Below are 27,785 nucleotides of genomic sequence, written 5' to 3'. Positions count from 1 at the left end.
AAACAGTGAGACATTATTAAAAAGCAAACAGTGAGACATAGGTTTTTTAAAAAGCAAACAGTGAGACATATAGATTTTAAAAAAATCTATTATTTTAGCATGACTTCAAAATGATTTCGTATTGTTTTTTCTTTCATTTTTTTTTGGCTTTTTGTTTTTTTTTTTTGAATAAATGGGTTAAAGTAACATAAATTAATTAAGTATATACTTGTCAATTACCTAATTATTTGACGTTTTCGTTATTTTTTTTTCACCTAAGAATGTCTCACTGATCGCACCCCTTTCAAACAGTGAGACGTTTTGACTTTTTCTACATTTTAGTCCAATGTGATGCCCTCATTCATTCTTTAACTATAAGTTTTTTTGCAACATTAAGATAAAATATGTCTTAAACTAACTTCAAAGTTTCGTTAAGCTATCTCGAAAACATTCTAAGATATACCAATTTAAAAAAAGGGTGTCTCACTGTCCGCCACTCTCCCCTACACTAAACGACCACCCTTATGTTGAATTATGGCATAAGTAAATCGTTTCCAAAAATCAGTATAATAATCAAATGATGTACTTAATTTTGTAACCTTCCTATCTGAAGTGATTATTATCAAGTTAAATTGTGTAAATCGTTAATTGACTTACAATTAACGATTAAACAATTGTCATTTGATTAATGGTTACAAAATTGTTTGATTATTTGTTTAATTAATTGTGATTTTAAACACGTAATTACAGAAAAACTTCAATTAATGTTTGATGAATTTTTATAAATTTCAGATATTTTAAGTGCAACCACATTGTATGCATGTTGTTGTCAATTTTGTATTCATCAAATCTCATTTTTCGAAACTTTTTTCTATAATTGTACATAAAGGATAGTGGATTTTAATTATAAGTTTATAGTTTTGGTCCGAATTCTTAGAAAACTTTTACATCAAATATATTTTAGCTGTGAACCAACTGTAGATATATAGTAACATGATTTCTCTCTTCTTTCTTACCATCAATTTTGATGTACCTAATATCTCACAATTGTGAATACAAAATATATGTACAACCAAACAATTTGTCTTAAATTAAGCCAAAGAGTTACCTTTAAAGCAGAAACTGCTGCGTTAAAATAAATATACTGGTCACTCGGGTGTATACGTACTTTTTTGTTACATACATTTTACTTCATCTATATGTAGTATGAAATTTCTCCAAAGGGTGATCTATTCTTATCGTTATACCAGTTGACAGTTTTATTTTCCTAAAATTAGTGTCTTAAGAAATAGTTAAAATATGGGTTGTCTAGCGATATCCTGTTAAGACATAAGGTAGTGACAAAAACGGGTTTTTTTAGTCTTTGCAAAAATTCTATCTTCTTCAGTTTTGACCCGATTTAAAGTTTTGCAGGTGGTAAATTGCTTGAGTGCGAACATTAGGGATGTCGAATCAAAGCTAAAACTTCATATAGTAAAATGTTAACTATTTTCTCAAAGTGCAATGATAAGAAAAAATATGTTTTGTGTACTTAATGAAATGGAAGAAAACTTCGTTTTGTTTTAAGACCTTAGGCCCATTATTCCATTGTTATTTTTTTTTTACTTTGTGAAGCGTTATAAAAATGTATCCTCATGTATCCATCGTGTTATTGGGCTTAAAATTTCCGTTTGTATATTCTGTGTTAGAACTGGTTAAATTTTCTTTCGTCTGGTTTGCAACCCCATACTTTTTTTTTTTCATAGGGCAAAAACCAATTGTTTGATGTTTTGAAAAATCGTTCATCACTAATTTACAAATTGAAAGTGACTTTTTAGATTCTTGTTGACAAAGAGATTAAATAAAATTGCTTCGTTTTCGAGATATATTGTCGCGACAACGCGACAATAGGGTGTTACTTTGCTTTTTCAAGGACCAAAATCGGAACCAGAAAACACATTTCTAGCATACAATTTATGTTGGTTTAGATGGCTTTTCACTTATTGTCTGTCCACCTTTACAGAAAGGTTTCCTCGCCTTCATTGTTCCTAAAGCTTATAACATATAAATTAATTTTACAACCAAAAATTTTTGTTTTTTTTTCTCTCTTTAATTTACACACATGCATTTTTCAATTTTACATTAAACAAATAAAAAATTACAAATTTTCATGGATGACATTAAGCTACGTTTTTATTTCATGGTGTGCACTTACAAATCGGAAATTAATAAAAAAAAAAGAATGTGTCTTTCTAAGCTTAAAAGAAATTGATGGCTAATACTAAACAAATAAACCAACTGACTCTCTCACACAGTTTATTTTTAATAATTAAGCTTAATCACAAACTTCTTAGCCATATTAACCCCTGGCTTTCGAATAGCAATTGCTTTCTCATGTGGCAAAATATCCAATTCAAATGGTTTACCATCCATGTAAAGTGTTGCTGATTTGGGAGTTTTATCCAAGCCAGCAATAACAACACGCTCCAACCATGACTTGGTGTCATAATTTGGTTTTGTTTCAAAAGAATTCTTAAGAGTCTGATCCTTGAATTCAAATTTAGTATAGATGAATTTTCCAGCACGATAATCGTAGGATTTCTCATCATCAATGTATAAGCTTCCCTTAGCTGTACCATCTTTGTCCAAACAAACTACCAAAGTGTATGGATCATCCTTCATTAAAGTGGCCGCACGACGAATACGTTCCTTTTTGGGAATAATTGATCCACCTCTTTGGAATACTGGGGTCTAAAAATAAACAGATTCATGGTTAATCAATCATTTTGAAAACCTTTTCCAACTTACCTTTCTTTCATCGACTGCGATTGTCTCATAACCAACCTTTTCGTGCTTTTGGAAATTATCAATATCAAACCAAACATCACCATTCTTATGCTCATCCTTAGCAGGGAAATACACATCAACCTTGCTCACACCCTTCTCCATCACTGGACGCACCAAAAGACTATCATGCAACAAGAACTCCGAATCAATTGCATAAGCATCCTTATCAGCAGGATAATGAGCCAAAAGTGGCCTCATCACAGGGAAACCATACTTTTCATGTTCATAAAACATTGTATACCAAAATGGAAGATAACTATAACGCTTGCGAAGAGCATCTCGAATAATCAAACGTGTCTTCTCTGAGAATAACCATGGTTCTCTGCGCTTTGTATCAATATGAGCATGAGCTCTGAAGAATGGCAAGAATGCTCCAGTTTGATACCAACGTTCTAGCAAATCAATTTCTGGATTTCCAAAGAACCCACCAACATCAGCTCCACAGAACGAAAAACCAGCAACAGCTTCACTCAAACACATTTTGATTGAATGTTGCAAATGACCCCAATCGGCTAAATTATCACCAGTCCAAATGATTGCATACCTTTGGGAGCCGGCAAAATGTGCTCGAGTTAGAATAAATGGTCTCTGATTTGGATCTCTCTTAATCATTCCATCGAATGTGGCCATAAGTTGCATGTGCCCGTACAAATTGTGAACGTTTCGATGTTCCCAGTTACCATGATGAATTGTATCTTTCACCATTGTCACTTCAGGTCCATTAAACACTGAAGGTTCATTCATGTCATTCCAGAACATAACATCTGCGGTAGTTGTTTTGAAGTTGCTCAACAAATACTGATCAGAGTAGTATTCTCTGGCGACTGGATTGAAGAAATCTGGATAACTTACAGATCCTGGCCAACACCAACCCTCGTAATCTTTGCCATCAGATGTCTTGGTGTACAAACCATTGTCAGTGCAGTAATTGTGGAAGAAATATCCACTGTCTCGCTTCATATGAGGATCAATGATGATAGTCAAATGACGACCAAGGTCTGTAAGATTCTTAATCATGGCTAAGGGGTTGGGGAATTTGAAGGCGTCCCATGTGAAGTACTTTTTGCCATCAGTGTATTCAATGTCAAGCCACATGGTATCCATGGGAATATCATATTCATCGAATTTGGCCGAAACAGTTTCGACGTCCTTGTCATCATTGTAGTTCCATCGACATTGGTGGTAAGCCAATGTGAAGAGTTGAGGTAGATTAGCAGTACCGGTAAGGTCGGTGTATTGTTTAAAGGCATCCAGAGGAGTTGGTCCGAGTAAGATGAATGCATCAACGATGCCACTCTCGGACATGAAATGGGCAGTGGGTGGATCGGATTTGCGAGATCCTAGAGGGAGAAGATATTATAGACTTGTAAACTACAATTTATTCAATCAAACTGACCTGAAACAAAGTTGACAATAGAAGATACAACATTCTTTTCGGTGGTCAAGACATCGACCCATGTTTCAGCAGCATTTTGCCAGTAAACTCCAGCAGTTCTTTGAGGTCTACACAACAAATTCTTATTATTATCTTTGTATTCATTCAATTTAAATTATAAAATCTTACCCATGACCATAAATAACTGGAACCGACCCATACAATGCCATTTTACTATCCAACACATATTCGAATACATCTAAATTATACAACCTATAAGGATCTGTACCTTGTGTTGATTTCAATATAAACGAATCAGCATGTTCGGGAATTCCAAAGAGAACATCTGCTTCAGGGAATGAGAAATCCAATGCAATAGCTTCGGGACCACGTGGTTTTGAATCATGATGAGATTTGAAATTTTCCTCCCATGCTCCGGGATCTTCGTCTTCAATTGTTTTTGGTACTTCTGGAACTTCACCATCGACTTCATTCTCACCGGCAATTGCAGGTTGAGTTTTATGTCTCAAATGTTCAAAGTTCATTAAGCCCTTGGCATTCACAGACACCGACAGTACATCGTTTTGATAGAAATCAATTTTGAATGGATTTGCATGGATGATGGCTTTATTGATGCCAGTTGTAATTGATAATTGGTTATCATTTACTTCTTCAACTTTAATCCTAAAAATAAGTTTAAAGTTTAAGTTAATCGGTGAAGATTGTAATCATATAATTCTATTATGGTGACAAAACCAGTCCTAGTAAATAGCAAATTTGCAATTAGGGATGGAACGCGGTAATAGAAGCAACACAATTTTCATTACCAATATGCACATAATTGCTTTGTCTCAGATAAAGCTTGATAGTTATCTAAAGACAAGGAAATATTAAAAATAACAAGACTTAAAAGCTATCAGTATTTAAATCTGTTTTTTAAGCTCAACAACACCACAAACATTCATGCGAAACTGCTTTTAATTTTGTATTAAATGACTGGAGGTTTTTTTTCGACGAACGGAACAAGATTCTGGAGGTTTATGCAATATTTTGAAACTGTGATTGCGGAATCAGAGGCAATGACTGGAAATGGGTCAACTCGTATTTATCTAATAGACCGCAGTGTTAAGCAGTGTTATGACATCTGTGCCTTGGAAGTGTTATGACATCCGAGGACATGGAAGTTGAAAAAGCCGTAACGCAAGGTTTTCTTTTGGGAACTCACTGTTTATTATTTATATTAAAATTTTTAAATACTTAATAATTTGATTAAAGCAAACAAACTTAAATTAAATACAAAAAAAGAACAAGAAGTATGGTGCTAAAAAACTTCCCGAAATGAAATATTTTGGGGTTTTTGTGGTTCAAAGGATATATAGAATAAATATGTAAAAAAGTTTCAAACAAAAATCGGTTTTTTCAATAAAACCTCAAATTGAATATTGGTCTTACATTCTTTTACAATGTTCCATTGAGGACATAAGGAGATTGCAGAATCTATAAAATAAAGCAAAGCGTTATGTAATGAAATGTGATTGTTGAGCGCCAATTTTTTACCGACTTCCAATTCGTCTGTATTTTTTTTTTTTTTTATATATATGTTTGTTACCGCATAACTTTGGACAGAGTGAATCAATTTTGATAATTCTTTTTGTATTGGAAAGCTAGTGGCTGCAATGTAGTCCCAATTGAATTTCGTTCAGTTTAAGCCTTAGCAACTATTAGAAAAACCATAAAACCCCGTTTTGAATCGTGGAAGTCGGCTTTGTTTTTTTCATAAAAATGATTATTTAATGCTACAAACACAATATTTAATCGTGATTGCTAAAACAAATTAACATTTAAGCAAGCTTCGTTACACTATATTCGATTTTAAAATAACATTAGTGAATATGCATCTATTCTTTACTTTTGCAACCACAAATCGCTGGTAACATGAGTTACTAAATTAATGTAACGTGAGTTACCTAAATATTTTAAAATTTTTCCTCGCAATATTGATGCAATTTTTGGATTTGTCACTAATTTTAAAAGCTTGTAATTTTTTTCATTAAAAATAATTTAACATTCTAAATTTTACAGAAAAACTTCATACCGTCGGACTCTTAAAACTCGTGCCCGATTTATGTAACTTGAGTTACCAACAGACTTTTATTTTTTTCTAAGTAAATGGTTAAAATAAAAAAGATTTACTTTATTATAAAAGTAATAGGAATTCTTCATTTATGGACAGTATTTTTGTATCACTTTATATTATGTACAGTGCTGTGAAAAACATTCCGGATTTTTTTGTCATTTTCATCAAATTAAATTTTATAACACAAAACTGGATCAAAATATTGTTTTAATATTTTTTCTAGATCGTTAATATATCAGTTAAGGAATTTGAACACAAAAAAATGTTCTTTAATACATTCAAAAATTTTAAAAATTGAAAAATGAAGGAAAGTCAGAATTTCGTCTGTGCAAAACTAACCGGATTTTTCAAGGATTTCGATTCTCGGTGTTGAGGTTACGGTTTTAAGCGCCATTTCTGTAAAATTTTTGTTTGTGGTGACAAACAAAGTTGTTAGCTTTATGAAATGTATAAATAATTTAATGGAATAACGGATTGTAGTCATAAAATTCGTTACATAGTCGTAAAACACATTCAAACCGAAATAAAACAAAATGTTATCCCATTGGGATGTTGTAAATTGCAACGTCAAGTGAGTATGATATCGTCAAAAAGTAGAAAAGAGAAAAATCAGTTGAAGCAGATCAGTTGGGTGGATGCCATAACAAAATATCTCTAAAAACTGATAGGCGAATAAAGAGTTCTTTGATAAAAGATCCGTTTGCGACTTCTTAAACGATTTATGAGGAGCTTAATCTGCCTTCAACATAAAGTACAGTTAGGAAGGCTTTGAGAGATTTGGTCTTAATCTCTTTCCGCTCGGAAAAAAGTCATTCCTTAATACTAAACATTGTCTAAAAAGGTAGGCAATTAAAGGATTTTAAGAAACACTTTAAATTTTTAAATAAAAATACTTCATCATGGTTGTATTTACTGAAAATCATCTGTATTGCACGATAACAAAACGGAAAAATATGTTTTTCAATGATAAAAGCAATTTAAACTTGTTCTATTCCGATTGTAAAATGGCAGCCAGGCGCTCAAGCATGGACATGTTTGAAACCAAAACAATATTCTCCCTACCGTGAAGCACAGCAGAGGATCATTGACAGTTTGGGGTTTTTCTAGCTGCAGGCTCTACCCCGTTACACAAAATCAACGGAATTATGGATCATTTCCACAATGGAGAGATGTTGAAATAGATAATGGCTCCATAAAAGGAGAAAGAAATGCCTTTACATTGGCTCTTCCTGCAAGTTATGATGCCAAAAATTCTTAAAAGCTCGTAAAAACAATAGTTCGGGGTAGACAATACTCCTGGCTTGGAATAGCCGGAATAATTATCCGACTTGAACCCGATTGGAAATTTGTGGGCCATCTTTAAGTGACAGGTAGAGAAGGAAAAGCACACCTCAGCAACTAACGTTCTTGTAGCTTTTAAAAATGACTAGGAGCATATATTCCTAGTTCTATTTTATTTAATTTGTCCGAGTCCAAGCCTCGTTGGTGCCAAACAGTTTTAGAAAACAAAGGTTTCTGAACAAAATATTAACTTTAAGCATAAACATTAAAAAATCCGGTTAGTTTTTCACAGCCGAAATTCTGGCTTTACTTCATTTTTCAATTTTAAATTTTTTTGTATGTGTTAAAGGCCTTTATTTTCTGTTGAAATTGCTTAACTGATATATAAACGACCTAGAAAAAATACTAAAGCAATATTTTGTTTCAGTTTTGTGTTATAAAATTTTATTTGATGAAAATGACAAAAAAATCCGGAATGTTTTTAGCACCACTGTATGTATGTATGTATTGGAGAATTTGTCTGAATGTAACGCGAGTTGTCATGGAATTGCCCAAAAGATGCTGGACCGTTGTCCGAAATTTGACTTGAGTTATTGGAACTCGATGAAAATGAAAATATTTTTTTTTTCTTATTCTGGTTTTATACATGTTCTTCATAAATTCTTTCTAAAATAGCTTAAACACTGAATTGTTTGCGTAAGAACTTTTAACTTTTAAAATAAATTGGACAGGCCACTTCTTTCAAATGTGGGCCTTTTAAGTCATTTCACTATTATTGATGATGTAAACGAAGAATTCGTTTTTAATATGTCAAACACACTTATAAGGAGGATACCTACTTAAAATACATATCTGAATAAAAACATGCAGTTTTGGATGAGTCTTTTGAAATGATGAAACAAAGGTAAACTGCATTGAGCTCGATCGCAAAACATTTGCCACTGTCCCCGAATGTAAACTTTATAATAACCCAAAGTATACTCTAAAAAGGATGAAACAAGGAGGTAAGAACTTGATGGTTGGGGCGTATAGGCAATGGACTCCTTGGTTAGGATAGATTGCAGAATGGACAATTTCACCTATCTTATTATACTGCAGAATACCATGGAACCTATATCTCGACAGATATTCACGAACGACAATAACCCAAATATTCATCAAAAATAGTAAAAAGTTGGCTTATATATGAGAGGCAATACCTAAGCATAACTGATTAAATAGTTATATTTCGTGTATCCAATTGGAAAAAACTATAAAATAAAAACATTAAACTTACGTTCCACTTTTAGGAGTTCCTTTAAGAGCGTCGGTAACTCTATAACGTGGTTGCAATGGAGTCTTCTCATCAATGAGTACATGGAAAATATCACCCTGAAATAAATTTTTAAAAAATAACACATTAATATAATTCCCATGTCATCAACTACTATCCTTTCATACTTCTAGAGCTTCAACTTTAAGTATAAAAAGATGATTAGTATCTTTGTTAATAAGATCGATTGTTATCGAGTCAGAGTATGTATTCAGAGTTCCAGGAAGTAAGACAAATTTCGAGTTACCAGGTTGAACTTTACGGCAACGTCTTGAATAAAAATCATCAAAAAATTAGTAAAAATAAAAACCCAACAAGTTGAAAAATATTGGCAAAAGAAAACTTACCTACAAAAACTGCTTTCGTCGCATGTTTTGAAATTTTTTGGATCTACACCCGAACCATAGTGGAACGTGCAGAATATTAAAACAAATATTGCTAAACGCATTTTTGATTCTGCAAAAAAGAAAAGGAAGAAAATGCAATTAAGTTTTTGAAAATTTATAAAAACTTATAAAAAGAAATTTAAAAATACATTTTTGGCAGCAACAAAAAGAGAATTTATTATTTCTATGTGACATGGAATACGTAATAAACAAAATAAGCTACAAACTAGCGGTATAGCAACTGAACAAAGGCATTTCATTTTTATAAGAGAATTTGGAAAGATGAGTATACAACTCAACTGAAGAGTTGATAAGACTTGTCGTCTGAGTCTTGTAGTTTTTTTTTATGTAATTTCAATTTATCCAAAACCCACGTCATGTCAATAGAGTTTTCCTCGAGTGTTTGAACTTTTTTGTTTATTTAACAAACAAATTAGATTATTGTTTTTTTTTTTAATTAAATTGAAACACCTTTCAAAAGCAAATTAATAAAAATAGAAACAGTTTGATTTTGTTCTTTATTTGCTGAGAATGAGAGAAGGGTTTTTTTTCTTTTTGGAGACTTCATCATGTTATTGAAGTTTTTGGTTAATAAAACCCCATTTAGGTAAAAAATTTTAACACTATTTGAAAGTATTTTTACTAAATATTTAATTTTTGTTTGAAAATTTGTAATATTTTAAAAAGATTTACAGTAATTTTATAATTTATTTAGCCGGTCGCAACTTACCCATCCAAAAGGCAAAAGGTTGAAATTTTCCCAATGCAATGATAAATGAATGGAGAACAGAGAACAAAAGCGAAAAGTCAAAGACACAACGTCACCCGCGAAATGATGGCAGAACAAACACAAAGAGAAATGTCAAAAATGCCATTTAAGTCGGTAGAGTAGTTTTCGAGCAGTTGCTAGGGTAACATTTAAAAGTTTGTGAAATTATACACAAACAAAAAAAAGTAAAATATATTTTTTTTTCACTGTCCGGACCATCCCAGCAAACGCAGAACTACAGAAAAAACCGGTGAAATATGTACGTAAAAGAAGTACTTCTTTTCCACTGAAAAAAGATAGGAGCCCGGGAAAAAACTCAGTTATATACTTTCTGTATATAAGAATACGTGAAGCAGCTATCTCTTTCTTGCATGCAAGATGAAATAAATTTCCCCTTCATTAATAGTACAGACAAATGTACTTCAAAAGTGCATCAGCGAAGCACTTCTGGAAGTGGTTCTGATGTACATTTTGCAGTACTTTTTTACCTACAGAAAAAGCACTGAAACTTGTACTTTTAAAGTACTTATTTGGAGCACTTTCATGGGTTTATATCCGTACTGCTAAAATCCATATTTTAATTTCATCTGAAAATAAAAAAATCTTCAAAACAAACAAACAATTCTTTTAAACAACTATTATTTAATATTTTATTGGAAAAACACAAAATAGTTTTTTTTTTTAAACAAAATACATAAAAAAAAGATCCTTGGGCACGCCACTGTGGCCTGGCCAGTTGAGAAAAATGAAAAAAAAAAATACTCTGCAGTCTGCACTTTGGTGGTAGTTTTTGTATCTTGTTTTGACTTTTTTTTCTAAATGCTCAAGGCTGAAGCTGCTGTAAACTCAGTCAATGATGTCTGGAATTGATCGCCACTAAAAGACAGAAAAATCAACAACTTTATAATTTATCAATTTTATAATCAGCATACCTTTATTTTCCAAATCAATTGGTGGTTGTTTTTGTGTCATTTTTTTTCTAAATGCACAAGGCTGAGGCTGTGCATTTTGATGGTGGAAATGGTGGTGGAATTTATGTGGCGTGCCGAAGAATTTGTGCGGTAGATTGTTTTTTTTTTAAAATAGTTTTCACAAATAACACTGAGAAGATTTTATTTATTTTTTAAGTTAAATTGTTCTATTTATCTATCAAATGGAGCACAGAAATGTTTTTTTTCTTAACGAATATGTTGCTGCGGCTATCAAGGTTTCACTAGAAAATATAAAATGCAGGAAAAGTCAAATCAATGGCGCGCCGCCATTACAAAAGAGACAAAACTTTGTGCATTGCATACATCGCTCACTTTTCCTCCCATTTACCAAAGAGTTTATTTTTTTCAGGAGAAACAAAACTACAATATTTTGAGGGGAGAGATTTTGGTAAATAAGGAAACACATACACCTACAAAGTATAGACTTTGTTGGTGGTTGTAATTTCCCCTAAACTACTGAGGTTTGGTTTGCAGGGATGTTAAAACAAAAAAATGTCTTTCTTTCAATTGAATTAAAATTCTCATCATTTCAGAACAACAGAAAAAGCAATTGAAGTCCCAGAAAATAAGAAAAAATAAGATAAACAAAATAAAATTATTTATGTAAAATATAAAATGCTCCCTGAAACTTCCCCGCTTAAACACACTATAGGATTTGGGGGAGGTGTGAGGTTGGTTGTATGCAATTTCCTTTGCATTTGACCAATCAGAATTTAAAAAAGAGGTTTCTTTGGTTGGATACCTTTTGAAACCAAAATGTTAGGTGGGGAATAAAGGCTTAACTACATTGGCTCAAAAAGTGAAAAAGTACAAAAGTGAACATTTTCAAACTTATTTTTGTATAGTTTTTCAGGCTGGAAAATTAAAACAAATGATGCAGAAAGCTTATTTTTTGGTTTAAAAAACAATTTGTACACTCTTTTTTACAAAAAAATTGCGCTAGCCAGAAAAAAAATATTTTCATTTTTTTTTTTTGTACTTTTTCAAAAAGTGGTGTATGTAGTTAAGCCTTAACTCCATAAAATTTGGGTATGGCCTTCCCTACTAACAATTTTGCTTCTATAATGCTTTACAGAAGCATTAATTGCATCTGTAAAGCTTTATAGAACCAAAATAAAGCCTCTTTTTGTTGTAGGAAGGTCTCCGTAACCGATAGTCTTGTTCAATTCCAAACACAAGGAATTTCGCTTTTTTTTTGATAAAGAACTCTTATAATTCACATCGTATTTAAAATTTCTCATTTCAATTTCGACGAAAAAGGTATACAAGAGGCTGGTGACAATGGCCTATTGTGATACCACATGAATCGCTACATACTTCTCATAAACACGGCTTATACGCCCTACTAACAATTTTGCTTCTATAATGCTTTACAGAAGCAACAATTGCATCTGTAAAGCTTTATAGAACCAAAATTTATTGTCGGGCGAGGCTCTATTGATGGTGCGTTTGAACAGAGTAAAAATTAGCGTAGAATACGTTGTGTTATTCCTCACAACAGATTTTGGACACACAATATTAGGCACCCATATGTATAACCTATAAACTTGGTACAGATAATTTTTGCGTGATTTCCAAGACCCGGTTTTTTAAATTTTTTATTATCTCCTTTTTAACGGGTATATTTCAAACAACGTTTTTGAGGTATTGCAATTTTCTCAAAAGTGTATCTTTATGATATTGACTTAATTTAGTATACCTACGTTATGGTGTTCTTGTTCTAACAAAACTATGTTTTTTAGTTTTATCACAAAAAAAAAATCGGATAAGGGAAATATGGCGTTGAAGTGATTTGCGAAAGTTGATATATTTTTAAATTTAAATATTCGAAATTTATTTCTTATAGTTTTTAAAATTTTAAATTTTTCAAAAAGTTAAGCCCAGAAAAATCTCCGGGTTAAACTACTTAGTCCAAGGGGCTTAAGTGTTGTTGCATGGAAATTGCTTACCCCCGACTGCATTTTTTTTTTTAGTTAAGACCGGTTGTAAAAAAAAAAAAACACCTATTGAGCCTGCATGCGGAGCCAAAAAAGACCTTAAATTCTTCTTTCAGAGAATATCCACATACATCCCTAACACTACCATTCAAACACATGACCTAGTATCAAGTAAATATATTTTCCTATATGCCCATAAGTAAAAGTTGAACAAAATTAGGTTGAATGTTTCACAATAAATAAGAAGTTGAATAAATGCACATGTCTTACAATTCAGTATTTACCAAAGGCTCAACTTTATATAAAAATTAACGTGTTATCTAGAACAATTTCCTAAATTGTGTGTGGCATGTAACACGATATTTCTATTGAACTAAATCAATATTCTTAACCATCACAACACCAAACAGTTTGATCGATATTCAATTTTAACTAAAGGAATTTCCTGTCCCGAATTCCATTACAGTTGAGAACATTTTCTTGAACGATACGCATCTTAAAGTATTTTGCTTTATTAAAAAAGTAACAAAAATTTAATAAAATTATAAATGCTTTGCTGGAGAAACGAAGATATATACCTTCAAAAACGATATCCAATCGAAAGTCCAAGAAGCTTAAAACAAATCCTTCTAAAATCTAGTATACCAATTGTGAGTGAAAGAGTTTAACGGGTGTTACACTAAAAATGAAATGGCACGCAAATTCATATCTCGAGAACAGAGTCTTCGATTCACGTCTGGTTAAGGATAATCTACTTGATAAGTGGTCCTGCGAAGGAGGGCAATATGTTGAGAGAAAGGACTATCGTAATCTTGTGGAATCATACGTTAGAGATGGATCAATTTTTTTAATTTTTTTCTATTTTTCTAAGCACAGAGCACCTCAAGATCACAGTACACATAAAAAGGTAATATATTCCGAACTGACATTGGTCGCCAGATTGTCAAAACATGACACTTTGGCGACCAATGTCAGCTACCGAATTCTTAATTGTTTAAAATACCGACAAAAAACGCACAAAAACCGATAAACCACGCACACCACTAATTTTTAAACAATTATTTACCATTTTCCGCGATAAAACACGAAGAAAATTTGTTATTTTTCAATTTATAATATTTTTAAATGACATTTTATAAATTAAAACAAAATACAAATTTAATGTTTACTGCGATTGAAATATAAAAATTAAAGGCCGACCTGACAGATTGGTGCCCATTTTTGACAAACAAATTTTGACAACGTTCGGAATATATTACCTTATTATGTGTACTGTGCCTCAAGATTTCTAGCACTGACGCAAGTTTTCAGCTAAGCACAAATATAAATTTTCTTCTATTTAATACTCAAAATAAGTTTGTCATTTCTTAAAAGTTTTAAATTGTTTGTGTCTTTAATATTATCAAAAAAAATGTCTTTAAAATTTGATAAAAATCATTCAAATTCAAAATTGCAGCCATGGAGCACTGCTGGTGGTCCACCATGTATGGAACCTGTTTCAAATTCAGCGATTTCTCAAAGAGCTTCATCATTTCAAGTACATAAATGAAGACTTTTTAAATAATTTTCTTGTGAAAATAGCAGGTGTGATTTTTCCAGACAACTCGACCGCATCCATGGCGACCGACTCTTGCTTATGATATGATTGAGGTCAATCCAGTAGCTGAGCAACCAATAACAAATCAACTGGTTAAACCATGTTTTACACCAGCTGGAATGTCAACAGAACCCTTGACATTCCCGAACTTAGTAACAGGCTTTGAGAGAAACCCACAACATGCTGCAAGGACAGCTCTCTATACTCGTTACACTCCTGGAGAGTGGACCAATAATTGTTTGGCTAAATATGCGGAATCTAATACAAACAGGTGATTGTTTCATGCCACCAAAAGGTACTGTTCTATTTATCGATTTTTATCTTTATTTCCTGCATAAAGAAATCAATCTGAGAGATTGCGGAACGAAGCAATACGAATTATGCGTGAGACCGATGAAAGAACGGCTCAAGGCCAACGAGATGCTGGCAGACGTTTGGGTGAGCGTTTAACCGATGTCACCTTCTGGAGAAATGAACTTAGCACTGAACTTGAAAAGCTCATTTTTGAAACTAACTCCTTGGCAAGTTATAAAGGCACATTGACAAAAGCTATTCAAGACCTCGAGTCTCCCCTGCACATTGCTCAAGAGTGCTTGTATCATCGAGAAGGTCGTCAGGAAGTTGAAAAAGTTCATGACCATGTTGAAAAGAGCCTTTTAATGGAAGTCTCTAACTTACGTGCTAGCCAGGAAAATCTAAGAAACTTATATGACAGAGTCATGAAGCAACTTCAAGAATTGCGAGGAGCTCAATATTTACTTGAAGACGATGTCGTTCATAAAGAATCAACTTTGGGAATCGATTCGGTATGCCATCAATTAAACAACTACAGTCGGGGAATTAGTTATTATGGAGGTGTAGAAAAGTATGATCCCACCATTAGTACTCAAGAATCTTGGTCACAATCTAGCAGTCAGAGAGTCAATAAGTCTCATACAGAACGTGCAAAATCAACTCAACTTCGTAGTGACATAGAAACCATCATCAATCAAACTGCTACTAATGTTTGGGATTGCTGGAGTAATTCAAACAATGCACTGGACAGGAGATCACAAGAGATGTCCGAAGCAAAGAGTAAAGTTCAATTGCATTTGTTTAAAGTTCAACAGGAATTGTTTGATTTAGAGAAGCATATTGCACTTTTACAAAAAGCTATTCAAGATAAGTCTAATCCATTGAAAGTGGCTCAGACACGTTTAGAAGCTCGAACACATCGTGAAGGTGTTGAGCTTTGCAAGTACATAACTTTAAACGAAAAAATATCAAAATATTAATATAAACAAAATTTATATATTTTCAGAGATTTTGCTCAAATGCGCTTAGTACAAGAGGTTCATGATTTACAAGATATTGTTTCAAATTTACATAGAAAACTTCAAGAAGCTGAATCTCAGCATCAGCAGTTGCTGAAAACTCGAGCTAGTTTAGAAGCTGATCTGAGAAGAAAGGTCAATGCGCTTTTTATTGATCGAGAGAAGTGTATGGGCATGAGGCGCTCGTTTCCGGTGGATAACCTCATAAAGTATTAGAATCAGAAATGTTTTATCTTTAAATGTATGTGTATCTTGAATAAATAAAATTAAAAAATATAATTCGAAGCTGAGCGACCTTTATTTCGTCGATTTCGATGGATCAACTTTGGTTCAAGCATGTATTTATATATTTTGCTATACCGCAGTTTTACCACCGATTTTAGAAGATAAAAGTTGCTTTTAAAAATTTTAGTTTTTTTTTGTAGGCGTCGTACATTTATGATTGAGGCATATAATTTAACAACTTCACTGTCCCTATACAAACTGGTAAAATAAAGTAGCTACGTTCATAATTTTGTATCAGGAAAACAGGCATTTTCTTTACGTCCCATGAATAACATTTGATACATAGAAGTTTTCTGCACCGTATTTCCAGCGTCCATGAATCATATATGATCATAAATATGAAAAATATTCTACGTCCCTACATAAATTGATTCAAAATCTTATCTACGTCCAAACTTTTTTTGTGGTAGAAAGTATTGCGACTGACTCAGATATGAGGCAAAATGCTTTTTTTACCATTAATAATTTTGTTGCTTTGTTAAAAAAAAAGTTTTACTTTGTGTTTACATATGATTCATGGACGTAGTAAGTGTTGATATCATATGAACACGTCCTATGAATCAAATATGATTATTGACCAAAAACGATATAAGATGATTGTTATAGTTGGTCTCATTAAAAATGATTGTACACTGTAAGAACATGTAATAAAAATACTGAATTTAGATTAGATTGAAATGATCAGGTCGTCTATTAATCCAGTCAAATAAGGGTTTAACCTAGGAATGAATTCTAATAGAATTTTTTTTGCTCAATACCTTCGTTTTGGCATTTTATAACATACCTCAAAAGTCTAGAAAAATCTAATGTCCGCAGCTCTCGATTTTCATAGTCAAAGCGCGAAATGGAGAGAATGGTATTATATACACATATGATACATGATATCAAGGTATTTTTTAATGCTGATTCCAAAAAATATCAAGGCTATCTGACGTCTCTTAAAAAAGTTATACCTGTTTTTCATCACCTGTGTTTCATTATTATAACAGTTGCTAACTTACTACCGAAAATCCCTTAAAAGTTAGCGGAACCAAATTTTTTTTTTTTTTTTTTTTTTTTTTTTTTATTTTTAATGATAACACTGGTTAACAAAATTAAAATTTTTTTTGTTGCCGAAACAAAAATATACTTTTCTGAAGACTTCGGTGAGCTGAACTCGAATCCGAAAGCAAAAAAAATTAATCAGCTCCCGTTTTTTTTAAAATATTACCGTTAGAAATTGCAGTACTTCGGACCTTTTTCTTTTAAATGAGGAAAATTGTTTGAGCATATTTAGTAACGGTTTTTATAAGAACTATTTTCCACCTTTTTAAATCTGTTTAAATCTTTCCGATATCTTTTTACTGCCCGAGATATCCTCAGTTGTTTGGTATTTTTATGAATTTATTATGGTCATTATTTTATTATTATTAATCCTTGTTCATTCTTATTTATTTTTTTTACATTTTCTTGTTTTAAATTAATTTAGGAAAAATGCGTTTTCTTAAATATATTTCAATTTTTACTGCAGTCATATTTAGGGGCTGTATAAACCTACAAAAGGATATTCAAATTATTTTTCTGATTTTTTGTATAAAATATACCCGTTATTAAAAATACATGTTCATGAATCACATATGCTTCATGGACGCTGTAAACGCGGTACAAAAAATAATTTATGTTCAAATGTGATTCATAGGACGTGATATTGATGTTTTTTTTCCAAGCAAGAACGTAGAGATATTTTTCTACAAGTTTATATGGGGACGTAGAATAATATTCGTTTATTAATAATGTTGAATCTTATATGATTCATGAACGTAGGAAAAATGGGAAAAAATACAATTCATGAATCACAAATGATTCATTGGACAGTGAAGTTGTTAAGTTGAATTAACCCTCTACCGCATACAAACCCATATATGGTTTATCGACTTCATATCGATTTATTCCCGTTATATTGCACCAAATGTCAAAAAGAAAAAACTTTAATAAAACTATGTCTATTTTTTATAAATAACCGGTTTATATTAAAATTTTAGTTTTTTTTTTGTAGGCGTCGTACATTTATGATTGAGGCATATAATTTAAGTTGAATTAACCCTCTACCGCATACAAACCCATATATGGTTTATCGACTTCATATCGATTTATTCCCGTTATATTGCACCAAATGTCAAAAAGAAAAAACTTTAATAAAACTATGTCTATTTTTTATAAATAACCGGTTTATATTATCAGTAAGAGAGTCGTGATTCTGAAATAAACTCATTGTTTCAAGAGCATGTCTAAGGTGCAAATCAGTGAATAAAAGTGTGAACTTTTCAAGTGTTTTTTTATAATAAATAAGTAAGTTGCATCCAATTAAAAATAAGTTTCGTATGAATTTATTATTATATATATGTTTACGAAGTTTGTTTTTTATTTTTTTAATAATTTTTGTCTTTTTTTTGCGTTTTTTCCAAAACACCATATATGGGTTATCATGCGTTGGCGACTTACATTACTGATTTTTGTGGGAATTTTATTTTTTTTTTTTTAAATGAATTCGAAGACTTTCTATGGAAAAAATAAGTGTGATAATGCTAAAACTGGTGATGGATTTCGAAGTAATGACGATCTAGCTTAAGATTCTGACCCTTTTTAACATCAAACAAGCCATCTCCAAACATTTTTGCTAATCTGTAACACCTACAATGTCACGAAAAAGGGGATGCCCTTCAGCTTTGGCAGGTGATCAAAGCAGAGATGGAACAAAACAAAGCTGAGGGAGATATATACAAGTCACGGAAGTCCAGCCCCATCTAATCCCGAAATTTCAATTCACTCACAACAACCAAGGGCAAAAGCCGTAGAATTCAATGCTAACTGAAAACATGGACCATATCCCTGAATGGCAAACAAAAACACCAATATGTCAAATTTGCGGACTGAAAACGTTTTGTGTGCGTGTAGAAAATGGAAGGTGTTCTTCTGCAACAATGATAAAAGAAAGAGTTTGAATAAATTCCATGAATAAGGAAAGTCCAATGTAATAAAAACATACTTTACAAAACATACCTTGAATGCATACTAAACCATATATGGGTTATTAATTGTTTGCTGGAAATCGACTTGCTGCATACTAACCCATATATGGTTTATATTTCTAAAAAATTATATATATGTAAAAAAATAAAAAAATTTATGTAATACCTTTTTTCAACCCCTAATAAACCTAAAAAGTTGTTAAAAAATTTGTATTTCATTTCGTTCATAATTCATGCAGTAGAGGGTTAATAAGCTTTCCGGTTATTGAAAATTTACCATAGGTTGTTATTTACAAAAATGGACACAAGGTTGATGTCGTTTTTTTTATGAAAACTGATTGCATTCAAAAAATTCCAGCTCTTTTTGTAGATTTCGTAACGACGTTGTTGTGGTATTTATTTTTAGCTGAATAATAATAAAGAAGAATAATCTTAAAGAAAGTAAAATTTGAAGTAGGTTGGCAGGTGAAAATATTGACAAAATGTTGTGCTAAGATAAATAATTAATTTTTGTTTGCTTTTTTCATGAAATAAAAAATATCTTTATTATGCTTTTTGCAGAAGATTACAGACTTGAATATAGTTTTATTCCTTAGAAAAATATAATTTTTTGTAGAATCTAGGTCTTTTTAAATTTGTGCAGCTTGTAGTGCAAATATCATTAAGTATTATAGATCATATGAAAGGTTTCAGTTATACTTATTAGACCTGTAATTTCAAATTGGGTTGCGGTTTGGGAAAGGCGCAAATGATGTATTTTGTGTAATGCCAAGGTACTTAAATTGTTGTGTTATCGATAATTAATGCAGAAAAAATAAAAAAATTAAAAAAAAACCTTCAAACGCTTATACCATAAGAACGCCGCAACTAATGTTAATGGTTATGGTCTTAAAATGTAGCTAAGAATATATAAATGATTTTTTTGAATCCAACATGGATGTAATGGCCAACCACTGCGGAGTTAAAATTAAAAAAAAAAGCAATATTTTTGACAGCCAGTTGTGACAAATATTTGCATGGATTTCAAATATCCCGATGTCATTTTTTCGTGCAATACCTATATAGATAAACAATTTTATTGAAATATCCCCTTTTTTGGGGCTATGTGAAGTTGGCACCCCTAAATGGCAATTTTTTTTTTCAAACCTGCCTGGTTTGATTACCCAAGGTTAGCCTAGGATAGCCCAAGATTTTTTTTCGTTAGTCCATTCTTCACAAAAAATATTTTTTTTTTATTCAGTGTAAAAATTGTTGGTTTGGCACTGTGGTTCGTTTGCCCAACATTAGCCCAGGATAGCCCAAGTTTATTTTTCTTTATGCAAAAGATACAACAAAAAACCTTTTTTTCATTTTAGAAAACCAAAAATTGTGATTTTTATTTCCTGTGTAAAAATCCTTAGCTTAAAACCATGGTTCGTTTGCCCAAGATTAGCCCAGGATATCCCAACTTTTATTTTCAATATCCTACGCCTGGTTTAAAAATTATAGTAAAATTAGTTTTTATTCACCACAGTGACATTTTTAAAATTCATAATTAAGAACAGTTAAATCCACTGGTGTGGATGTTATTTATTTGATATACAATTTTTACTTGATTGAATGTAGTCCATATAACATTTCTGTTAAGAAATTAAGTTGACATTTTCACATAAAGCCTAGTACGCTGCTGATGCGAAACGAAAAATGTTCAAGTCTCCAAAGTCGCAACGAAAATGCTAACAAAAAATATCATCGAATATTCTGTCAAAGTCAAAAAAAAAAATTCCAAATTAATTTAAAATCAAGAAAAATTGACAGAAAATAATTTTTAAAGCAAGAAATAAATGAATTAAAAATGAAAAAACCGTCAAACTGCTCTTAGAGTCAAGAAAAATGCCCAGGACAGTAAAAAGTAAGTGACAAATGAGTGAAAACTCTCCAATTTTTCGCTAGAGCTGCGAACTTAAAAACGAAATTTCGTTAACGAAATTTTGTATGGAAAATTTCGTTTCGCTTCAGCTGCGTACTAGGCTTAAGCACCTACAAAAGCTACATGCTTAGTACAATATATCCAAACATTTTTCAAAAGTAAAAATGATTATAAAATGGTATAAAGTGATTTCTTTTTCAGTACACGAAAAAAACTTTTTTCAAATTACCAACCTCTTAAAAATCAAAATTTGTTTTTTTCAGTGTAGCAGTCCAGCAAAATTACAACAAATTTTTTCGTAAGCCTAAAAAGTTATAACAAAAAAATTAATTATTCCCATATCACCCTGTGTGTAAAAAACTATACTACCCGCAGAGCACGAAAAATCCATAACTACCATATCGACACATCCCGAAAAATACTCCCAAAAAACAAAAACAAAACAAAACTGTCAAAAAACGCCACAGCACATCATCACACAATAAAGAAAATCACAAAAATCAAAAAGACGGAAAAACTAACCAAATTATTTCTTCTCCAGAAATGTTATCACTAATTCCATCAAAAACAAATTCCTATCAGTAAAAAACTTGATAAAAGATCTCCAAAAATGACTGAAAACAATTCACCCGATTCTACTCCAGATCCCTCGACTACACCAGCGAGTGAAAATGTCGAAGAAATCGCTCGAAATGAGCGTCAAGAAGTTGAGAATTTCATCACTGAATTGAAAGCAAAGATATCAGCAAAATCCCAACTAAGAAATGGTAATTTAAAACGTGTTCTTCCAGGTGAAGAACACTTTGCTCGACTTGATTCGAGTTTAAAGAAAAATACAGCTTTTGTGAAGAAGCTAAAGCAATTCACTGCTGCGCAATTAGATTCTTTAACCAAGGACATGAATGGTCTCAATTTAAGCAAATACATTTCGGAAATTTGCACAGCTTTGTCCGATGCCAAAATCAAAATGACAGATGTACCGGCTGTTGTTTGTCTATGCTCTCAATTGCATCAGACTTATGTTGACTTTGATGCCCAGTTTTTGGAGGCATGGCAAAAGTCACTGGCTGTAAAGCCTGGTGAGAGAATTTCCAATCCAAGTAAGTTGCGTGTCGACTTGCGACTTTTTGCTGAATTGGTCAGTTCAGGGGTGATTGGGGGAAAGCAAGGATTGTCTTTGCTCGGGAGTGTTCTTATGAACATCATTTCCCAAGACAAAGAGGATCATAGCAACTTTTCTATTATACTTTCTTTTTGTCGTCATTGTGGCGAAGAATACGCCGGACTAGTTCCGAAAAAGATCGTCACTTTAGCCCAAAAGTATGACATTGAGATTCCCAAGTCAGATTTCCTACCTGCCGATAAGCAGCAGAACCTCCGAACTCTGCTGAAAGATTACTTTAAAAATCTATGCAAACATTTGGTCTCAGAGCAGGCTGAACTAATGACCATGACAAAGAACATTCGTCGAATCATGGAATCGAAAGGAGAGATTTCGAATGATAAAAAAGAGAAATGCGAACTAATGCAAGCGAATTTCGATAAACTCCTTTCCTCCGCACAGACTTTATCGGATCTTTTGGATGAACCACTGCCAGAGCTTGCTAAAGAGACGGAAAGTGGGAATTCTGGGACTGTACTTGAGAGTCTGCTTGAAGAATCTACGATGGGTGATTTGGATCCATGGGGTGATGAGGAGACTAAGGCTTTTTATACTGATCTTCCTGATTTGAGGCAGTTCCTACCTAATTTCTCTGCTCCTAAGCAAGATTTGGAACCGGTTGAAGAAGCTATTGAGATGACAGAGGAATCACTTGATGTTGATATTGATGGAGATGTTGATGGTGATGATCCACCATCATCAACTTCGGATCCATCAAATGATACTGAAACTCAAGGTGAGGAAGTGGCGACTGCAGCATCAACTGCTGCTACTGAATCAGTTTTGCCAGATAAAATTGGTTCGGCACTAATGGAGGCGGGAAGAATTACAAATGCTGGAACGAATATTAAACAACAATTTGAGCAGTTTCTGACGAATTTAAATAATTGTGTCAATAAAGAGCTTATTGACTCGGCGGCAATTGAATTTCTTTTGAATTACAACACGAAGAATAACAGGAAAAAACTTACCAAGTCAATTTTTGGAGTTCAAAGGTAAGATATTATACATATTAATTTAAATTTTTTCCTTGTTCTTCTCCAGTTGTTAGCAGTTTGTCGTATGTTCAGCAAAATTCTATATTTTTTTCATTGGTCAATGCATATTCTTTTATGATTATAGCTGTGTTCTTTAGGGCTGCAGTATCTACTGCAAAGTATTTTTTAGTACTTCTGAATGCATTCAAAGACATTTTTTTTTCTATAGAAGAAACAGAGTTGAATGCACCCAAAAGTACTTAGTAGTCAATACTGAAGCACAAAGCTTTTGTTCAGTTGACCCTCAGGATCTAGATTCCCATAAAAAAGATTAAATTCCATATAATTTTAGCTTTAGAATTAGAGCTTACAAGCTAAGAGTACCACGTAAAGATATATTTCAACTATTTATCTACTTAGTTTCTCTATTAATTTCATTAATTTTAGTTTAATCCTTGTATATATAATCCTTGTTTATATATACGAGGGTTTAATAAAGAATGCAAGTAAAACAAAAGATCAACTATGTATATGGCTATTTTCCAGTGGATCATTAATATAACTGAATTTCATATCAAATTGTTACATGCTTATTATTATAAGGTAAGAGCCGTTTTTGAGATAAGTAAGTGTTTACATTTTGGTTATGCGGCAAGTACCGTTAATTTTGATCTTAAAAATAAAATTTCAATTTTGCCTCTAGGAAATATCGTTTGAAGAAAATCAGTTGAGTAGTTTACGCTGTAGTTCAAAATAGATACAGGCTGATAGACAGACAGACAGAGTTGCAGGAGCCACTTTTTTCGCATTCTCTATCATCGTGATATCATGTCTGATTTTTATATCGAGTTCGCTTTTTTTACAAATCCTAAATTTATCCTACATAGAACCTAACTATGACCAAATTTATTAAAATCGAAAAGCAATATTTTGGAAACCATTGCTTACAGAAACGGTTTTAGGCTAAATTTTTTACTTGCTCTATAGGGCATGTTTTGGTTTCGTGTCGAAAAAAAAGTTGAGGAAAAAGTGGGTCTCGCAATTCCGTTCGTGCGTCTGTGCGTCCACCTGTACACATTTCCATAGCCTAAACGCGTGGATGGATTTTCTTCAAATTTGGTACACTTAGAAAGTGTACCTCCCATACAATTTTTTGAAGTTAATAACTCGAAAACGGCTCAAACGATTTTGATTAAACTTTGCAGACGTAATATTTAAAGTCAAATAACAAAACAAAATTTTTTCATTTAACAAAATTTTGCCCTAATGTCGGCTCTTTCCAACATCAACAAAATTTCTTTAAAATTTATATAGAGGCAACCAGACCAGATTTAACGCAATGTCTTCCTTTACAGAATCGAAAAAATTGGGTAGGTTCAGAAACGTTAGGGATTAAATTCAGAAATATCTAGTGACTAAAAATCTAATCCCTAATTTTTCTTGAATTTACTGGACTATACTGTCAATTTAACATAAAAACAAATGTAGGCATTTTTTTTCAAGATCCTTAAAAGTATCTACCGTTGGCAAAATCCTAGAAAATAACCGTTTTCGCACTTGACTCAATTTGTTGCAGACAAGTGTGATTTGTGATAGTTTACAGTCACATTGCACTTTTGATTTGCTATACAGCCCACAAAGCAACAACAAAATGGTGCAATGTGACTTTAAACTATCCAAGTGTCCTTAGCCGATTCCACTCCAGGTCACACTAAATCGATGTTAATAGGTTTGTTCGTTATGAGCTCTAGGGCACTCCCGATCGTTGTTCCACCCTCCAATATCGCATTTTACGTCTTAAACTTTACTCCATTGACTTTGTAGAAAAAATAATTTGACTTGCAACAAATTAAAAAAATATTTTTTTTTTTCAGAACTCGCTTAGATCTCTTGCCATTCTTATCCCGTTTTGTTGCCATTGTCAACCTGGTGAACACCGACATTGCCATAGACCTATCCGAGATGCTTCGCAAAGAATTCAAATGGCACATTCGCAAGAAGAACCAACTTAACATTGAATCAAAAATTAAAATTGTTCGTTTCATCGGTGAAATGGTTAAATTCGGTTTATGCAAGAAATTCGATGCTCTAGCTTGTTTAAAAATGTTACTCCGTGATTTCCATCATCATCAAATTGAAATGGCATGTGCTTTTATTGAAGTTGCCGGAGTCTATCTTTACAATTGCAAAGAATCACGTTTACTAACAAATGTATTCTTGGATCAAATGATTCGAATGAAAACCAATACAGCACTCGATTCTAGACACGCAGCGCAAGTCGAGAGCGTATACTATTTGGTCAAACCACCAGACTCAGTGAAAATGGAAAAGAAACTTCGTCCACCAATTCACGAATACATTCGTCATCTGATTTTTGAGGAACTGTGCAAACAAAATGTTGACAAATGCATCAAAATGATGCGTCGCATCAAATGGGATGATCCCGATGTCAACAATTATGCGATAAAGTGTCTTTCAAAGGCTTATCTATTGCGTTTCCCACTGATCAGATTCCTAGCTGACTTGGTATCGGGACTGAGTTCTTATCAAGAAAAAGCCGTTACTATGGTAATTGATAATGTCTTTGAAGATATTCGAGCTGGTCTTGAGATACATTCACCAAAATTGGCACAAAGACGCATCGCAATGGCAAAGTACTTGGGAGAATTGTACAATTATAAATTGATTGAGTCAGCAAATGTGCTGAATACACTGTATTCTATTATATCGCTGGGTGTTTCAACAGAGGAGGGAGTTGTGTCACCATTGGATCCACCTGATAGTCTTTTCAGATTGAAGCTGGCTTGTGTACTTTTGGATACTTGCGGGCAATACTTTACCAGTGCTTTGAGTCGCAAAAAGTAACTATCTTGTTGGGAGTATTTCATAACTGTTTCCTCTACTTTTTTTTTCGTTTGGTTTCTAGATTGGATTATTTTTTGGTCTTCTTCCAACATTACTATTGGTACAAAAAGAGCAATCCAATCTTTAGCAAGGAAAACACTTCAGATTTGTTCCCCATTTTGGTGGATCACATGTACCGAGATTGTTTAGCAAACGTTAGACCGAAGTTGAAGGTAAGACAAGTTTTACATTAATTCCTTTAATACAATATTCAAACTTTGGCTTTTATTCAGCTCTACAAAAATTTGGAAAAGGCAAAAGAAGCAATTGAGAATCTCAAAGCTGAGCTTTATCCTCAATTAGCAGCTCAAGCAACTAGCCAAGATGGAGCAGGAGACAGTGCTCCTCCTCCCCCAGTCGAAACAGAATTAGATCCAATCCGTGAAGATAGCGAATTTGATGAAGTTGTAAGTAGACTAGGAATTCCAAATAAAGATCAATTATAGAATTCTGTTTTTATTTCTCTCAGCTAAGTGAAGATTCATCAAATTCAGATGAAGAAGAAAAAAAGGAACGTCGACGAGACGAAGATGAAGATGATATTTCTGGTTTAGACAATGCCAACAATCCAAACTGGAACGATGATCAAGTCGAAGATAATCCCGAAGAAGTTATTGAAAAATCCAAGGAGGATCTTGAATTTGAGCAGATGTTTGAGAAAATGGCTGCTGACAGCTATCAAGAACGTTTAAAAGAAACTATTAAACCCAATACGAAGGATATACCAGTGCCAATGATGGCAAAGAATAGTAAGAAATCCTACGATCAAATACAAGGCACTACAAGTGGTGGTAGTGGTTCCAGTCCCAATGAATCCAAAGATAGTGCTGTACCATTTGTGTTAATGGTTCGAGGTGGAAAAGGCAAACAACAATTCAAAACGTTTGTAGCTCCCTCTGACAGTCATTTGGCTATAAATTTGAAACTTCAAGAACAGAAAATCCGTGAAGAGAATGAAAAAGTCAAACGACTAACACTCAACATCACCGAACGCATCGAAGAGGAAGACTATCAAGAGTCTCTGTTGCAATCACAAAAAAATCAATCTCAAAATTATTACCAACGTCAAAATCGTCCGAAATTTAAGCATCAGAAAGGTGCTCCAGATGCGGATTTGATATTTAATTGAATTAAAATAAAGATGCATGGTAATAAGCATGAGAATACAACTACTTGGTGTAGATAGAAGCACAATTATTAAAAGTCATGTATCTCTCTTGGACAAGAAAATAAAATGAGGAAGGAGAGACGACAATCACTCTCTCAAACTCCAAAACCAAAAAAAAAAAAAAATAAAAAACATCCAGCAGGTCTCTAGTAAATATTCTTCGATTGATGAAGTTATAAACATAAAACGTTCTTAAAGCAACCCGGGTTGCCCTTGATGGTCTTGAGGAAAATGTTTACGATTTTTTTTTTTTGTTAATTTACAAAATATACACACTAAAAATGTGCAAAAAAATAAAATTAAATAAAAAGAAGGAAATTTACTCATTTCATGGAAAAAGAATAATTTTCGTTAAAAAAAAGAAGAAATAAAGATTTTATTATTGGCAAAGATAGATATTTGAAAAATTTGTTGTTTTTTTCCTTTTTTTTTGTTTTTTTTTTATCGTTTGCTGTATAGCCCAGGGTC

At 32.6% G+C, this 27,785-nt stretch overlaps 3 protein-coding genes across 5 annotated transcripts; 2 read left to right on the top strand and 1 right to left on the bottom strand.

Moving 5' to 3' along the window:
* Positions 1-2,059: 2,059 nt before the first annotated feature.
* Positions 2,060-10,060, bottom strand: LOC129910532 (neutral alpha-glucosidase AB-like). 3 transcript variants are annotated; one of them, XM_055987953.1, is made up of 8 exons: positions 10,027-10,060; positions 9,258-9,366; positions 9,039-9,180; positions 8,875-8,969; positions 4,370-4,864; positions 4,202-4,308; positions 2,767-4,145; positions 2,060-2,709 (listed from the first exon to the last, which is right to left on the bottom strand). In XM_055987953.1, exons 1-8 carry the CDS (start codon positions 10,028-10,030, stop codon positions 2,281-2,283), a joined length of 2,760 nt encoding a protein of 919 aa, XP_055843928.1. In that variant the 5' UTR covers positions 10,031-10,060; the 3' UTR covers positions 2,060-2,280. The 3 variants fall into 3 exon arrangements, with proteins under 3 accessions (XP_055843928.1, XP_055843926.1, XP_055843927.1); XM_055987951.1 differs by lacking the exon at positions 10,027-10,060 and adding an exon at positions 9,768-9,882; XM_055987952.1 differs by lacking the exon at positions 10,027-10,060 and adding an exon at positions 9,597-9,690.
* Positions 10,061-13,542: 3,482 nt separating this feature from the next.
* LOC129910685 (tektin-3-like) lies at positions 13,543-16,189 on the top strand. The gene is given in 6 exon segments (XM_055988155.1): positions 13,543-13,651; positions 13,654-13,820; positions 14,451-14,531; positions 14,594-14,862; positions 14,932-15,828; positions 15,892-16,189. Coding segments are annotated over 6 exon segments (1,752 nt in total). The 3' UTR covers positions 16,121-16,189.
* A 5,367-nt stretch (positions 16,190-21,556) lies between these two features.
* On the top strand, positions 21,557-27,715 carry LOC129910346 (regulator of nonsense transcripts 2). Its single transcript, XM_055987689.1, has 5 exons — positions 21,557-23,263; positions 25,120-26,106; positions 26,172-26,322; positions 26,383-26,556; positions 26,619-27,715. The coding sequence occupies exons 1-5, from the start codon at positions 21,717-21,719 to the stop codon at positions 27,276-27,278; spliced, it is 3,519 nt and encodes a 1,172-aa protein (XP_055843664.1). The 5' UTR covers positions 21,557-21,716; the 3' UTR covers positions 27,279-27,715.
* The last annotated feature ends 70 nt before the right edge of the window (positions 27,716-27,785 follow it).

The sequence above is a fragment of the Episyrphus balteatus genome, chromosome 2 (assembly GCF_945859705.1).
Source record: "Episyrphus balteatus chromosome 2, idEpiBalt1.1, whole genome shotgun sequence".
Lineage (NCBI taxonomy): Eukaryota > Metazoa > Arthropoda > Insecta > Diptera > Syrphidae > Episyrphus > Episyrphus balteatus.
Note: the sequence above shows the minus strand (reverse complement) of the source record. Positions and strands in the feature narration are given on the sequence as shown.

What these genes read in the sequence shown, in the direction of transcription:
- LOC129910532 (XM_055987951.1), bottom strand. Translation starts at nt 9,867, where the DNA reads ATGATGAAGTCTCCAAAAAGAAAAAAAACCCTTCTCTCATTCTCAGCA. An exon ending in TTAAAGTTGAAGCTCTAGAA is followed by an intron (nt 8,970 to 9,038) that starts GTATGAAAGGAT and finishes AATTTATTTCAG; the next exon opens with GGTGATATTTTCCATGTACT. An exon ending in TCGCAGTCGATGAAAGAAAG is followed by an intron (nt 2,710 to 2,766) that starts GTAAGTTGGAAA and finishes GTTTATTTTTAG; the next exon opens with ACCCCAGTATTCCAAAGAGG.
- LOC129910346 (XM_055987689.1), top strand. Translation starts at nt 21,717, where the DNA reads ATGACTGAAAACAATTCACCCGATTCTACTCCAGATCCCTCGACTACA. An exon ending in ACGTTAGACCGAAGTTGAAG is followed by an intron (nt 26,323 to 26,382) that starts GTAAGACAAGTT and finishes GCTTTTATTCAG; the next exon opens with CTCTACAAAAATTTGGAAAA. An exon ending in ATAGCGAATTTGATGAAGTT is followed by an intron (nt 26,557 to 26,618) that starts GTAAGTAGACTA and finishes TATTTCTCTCAG; the next exon opens with CTAAGTGAAGATTCATCAAA.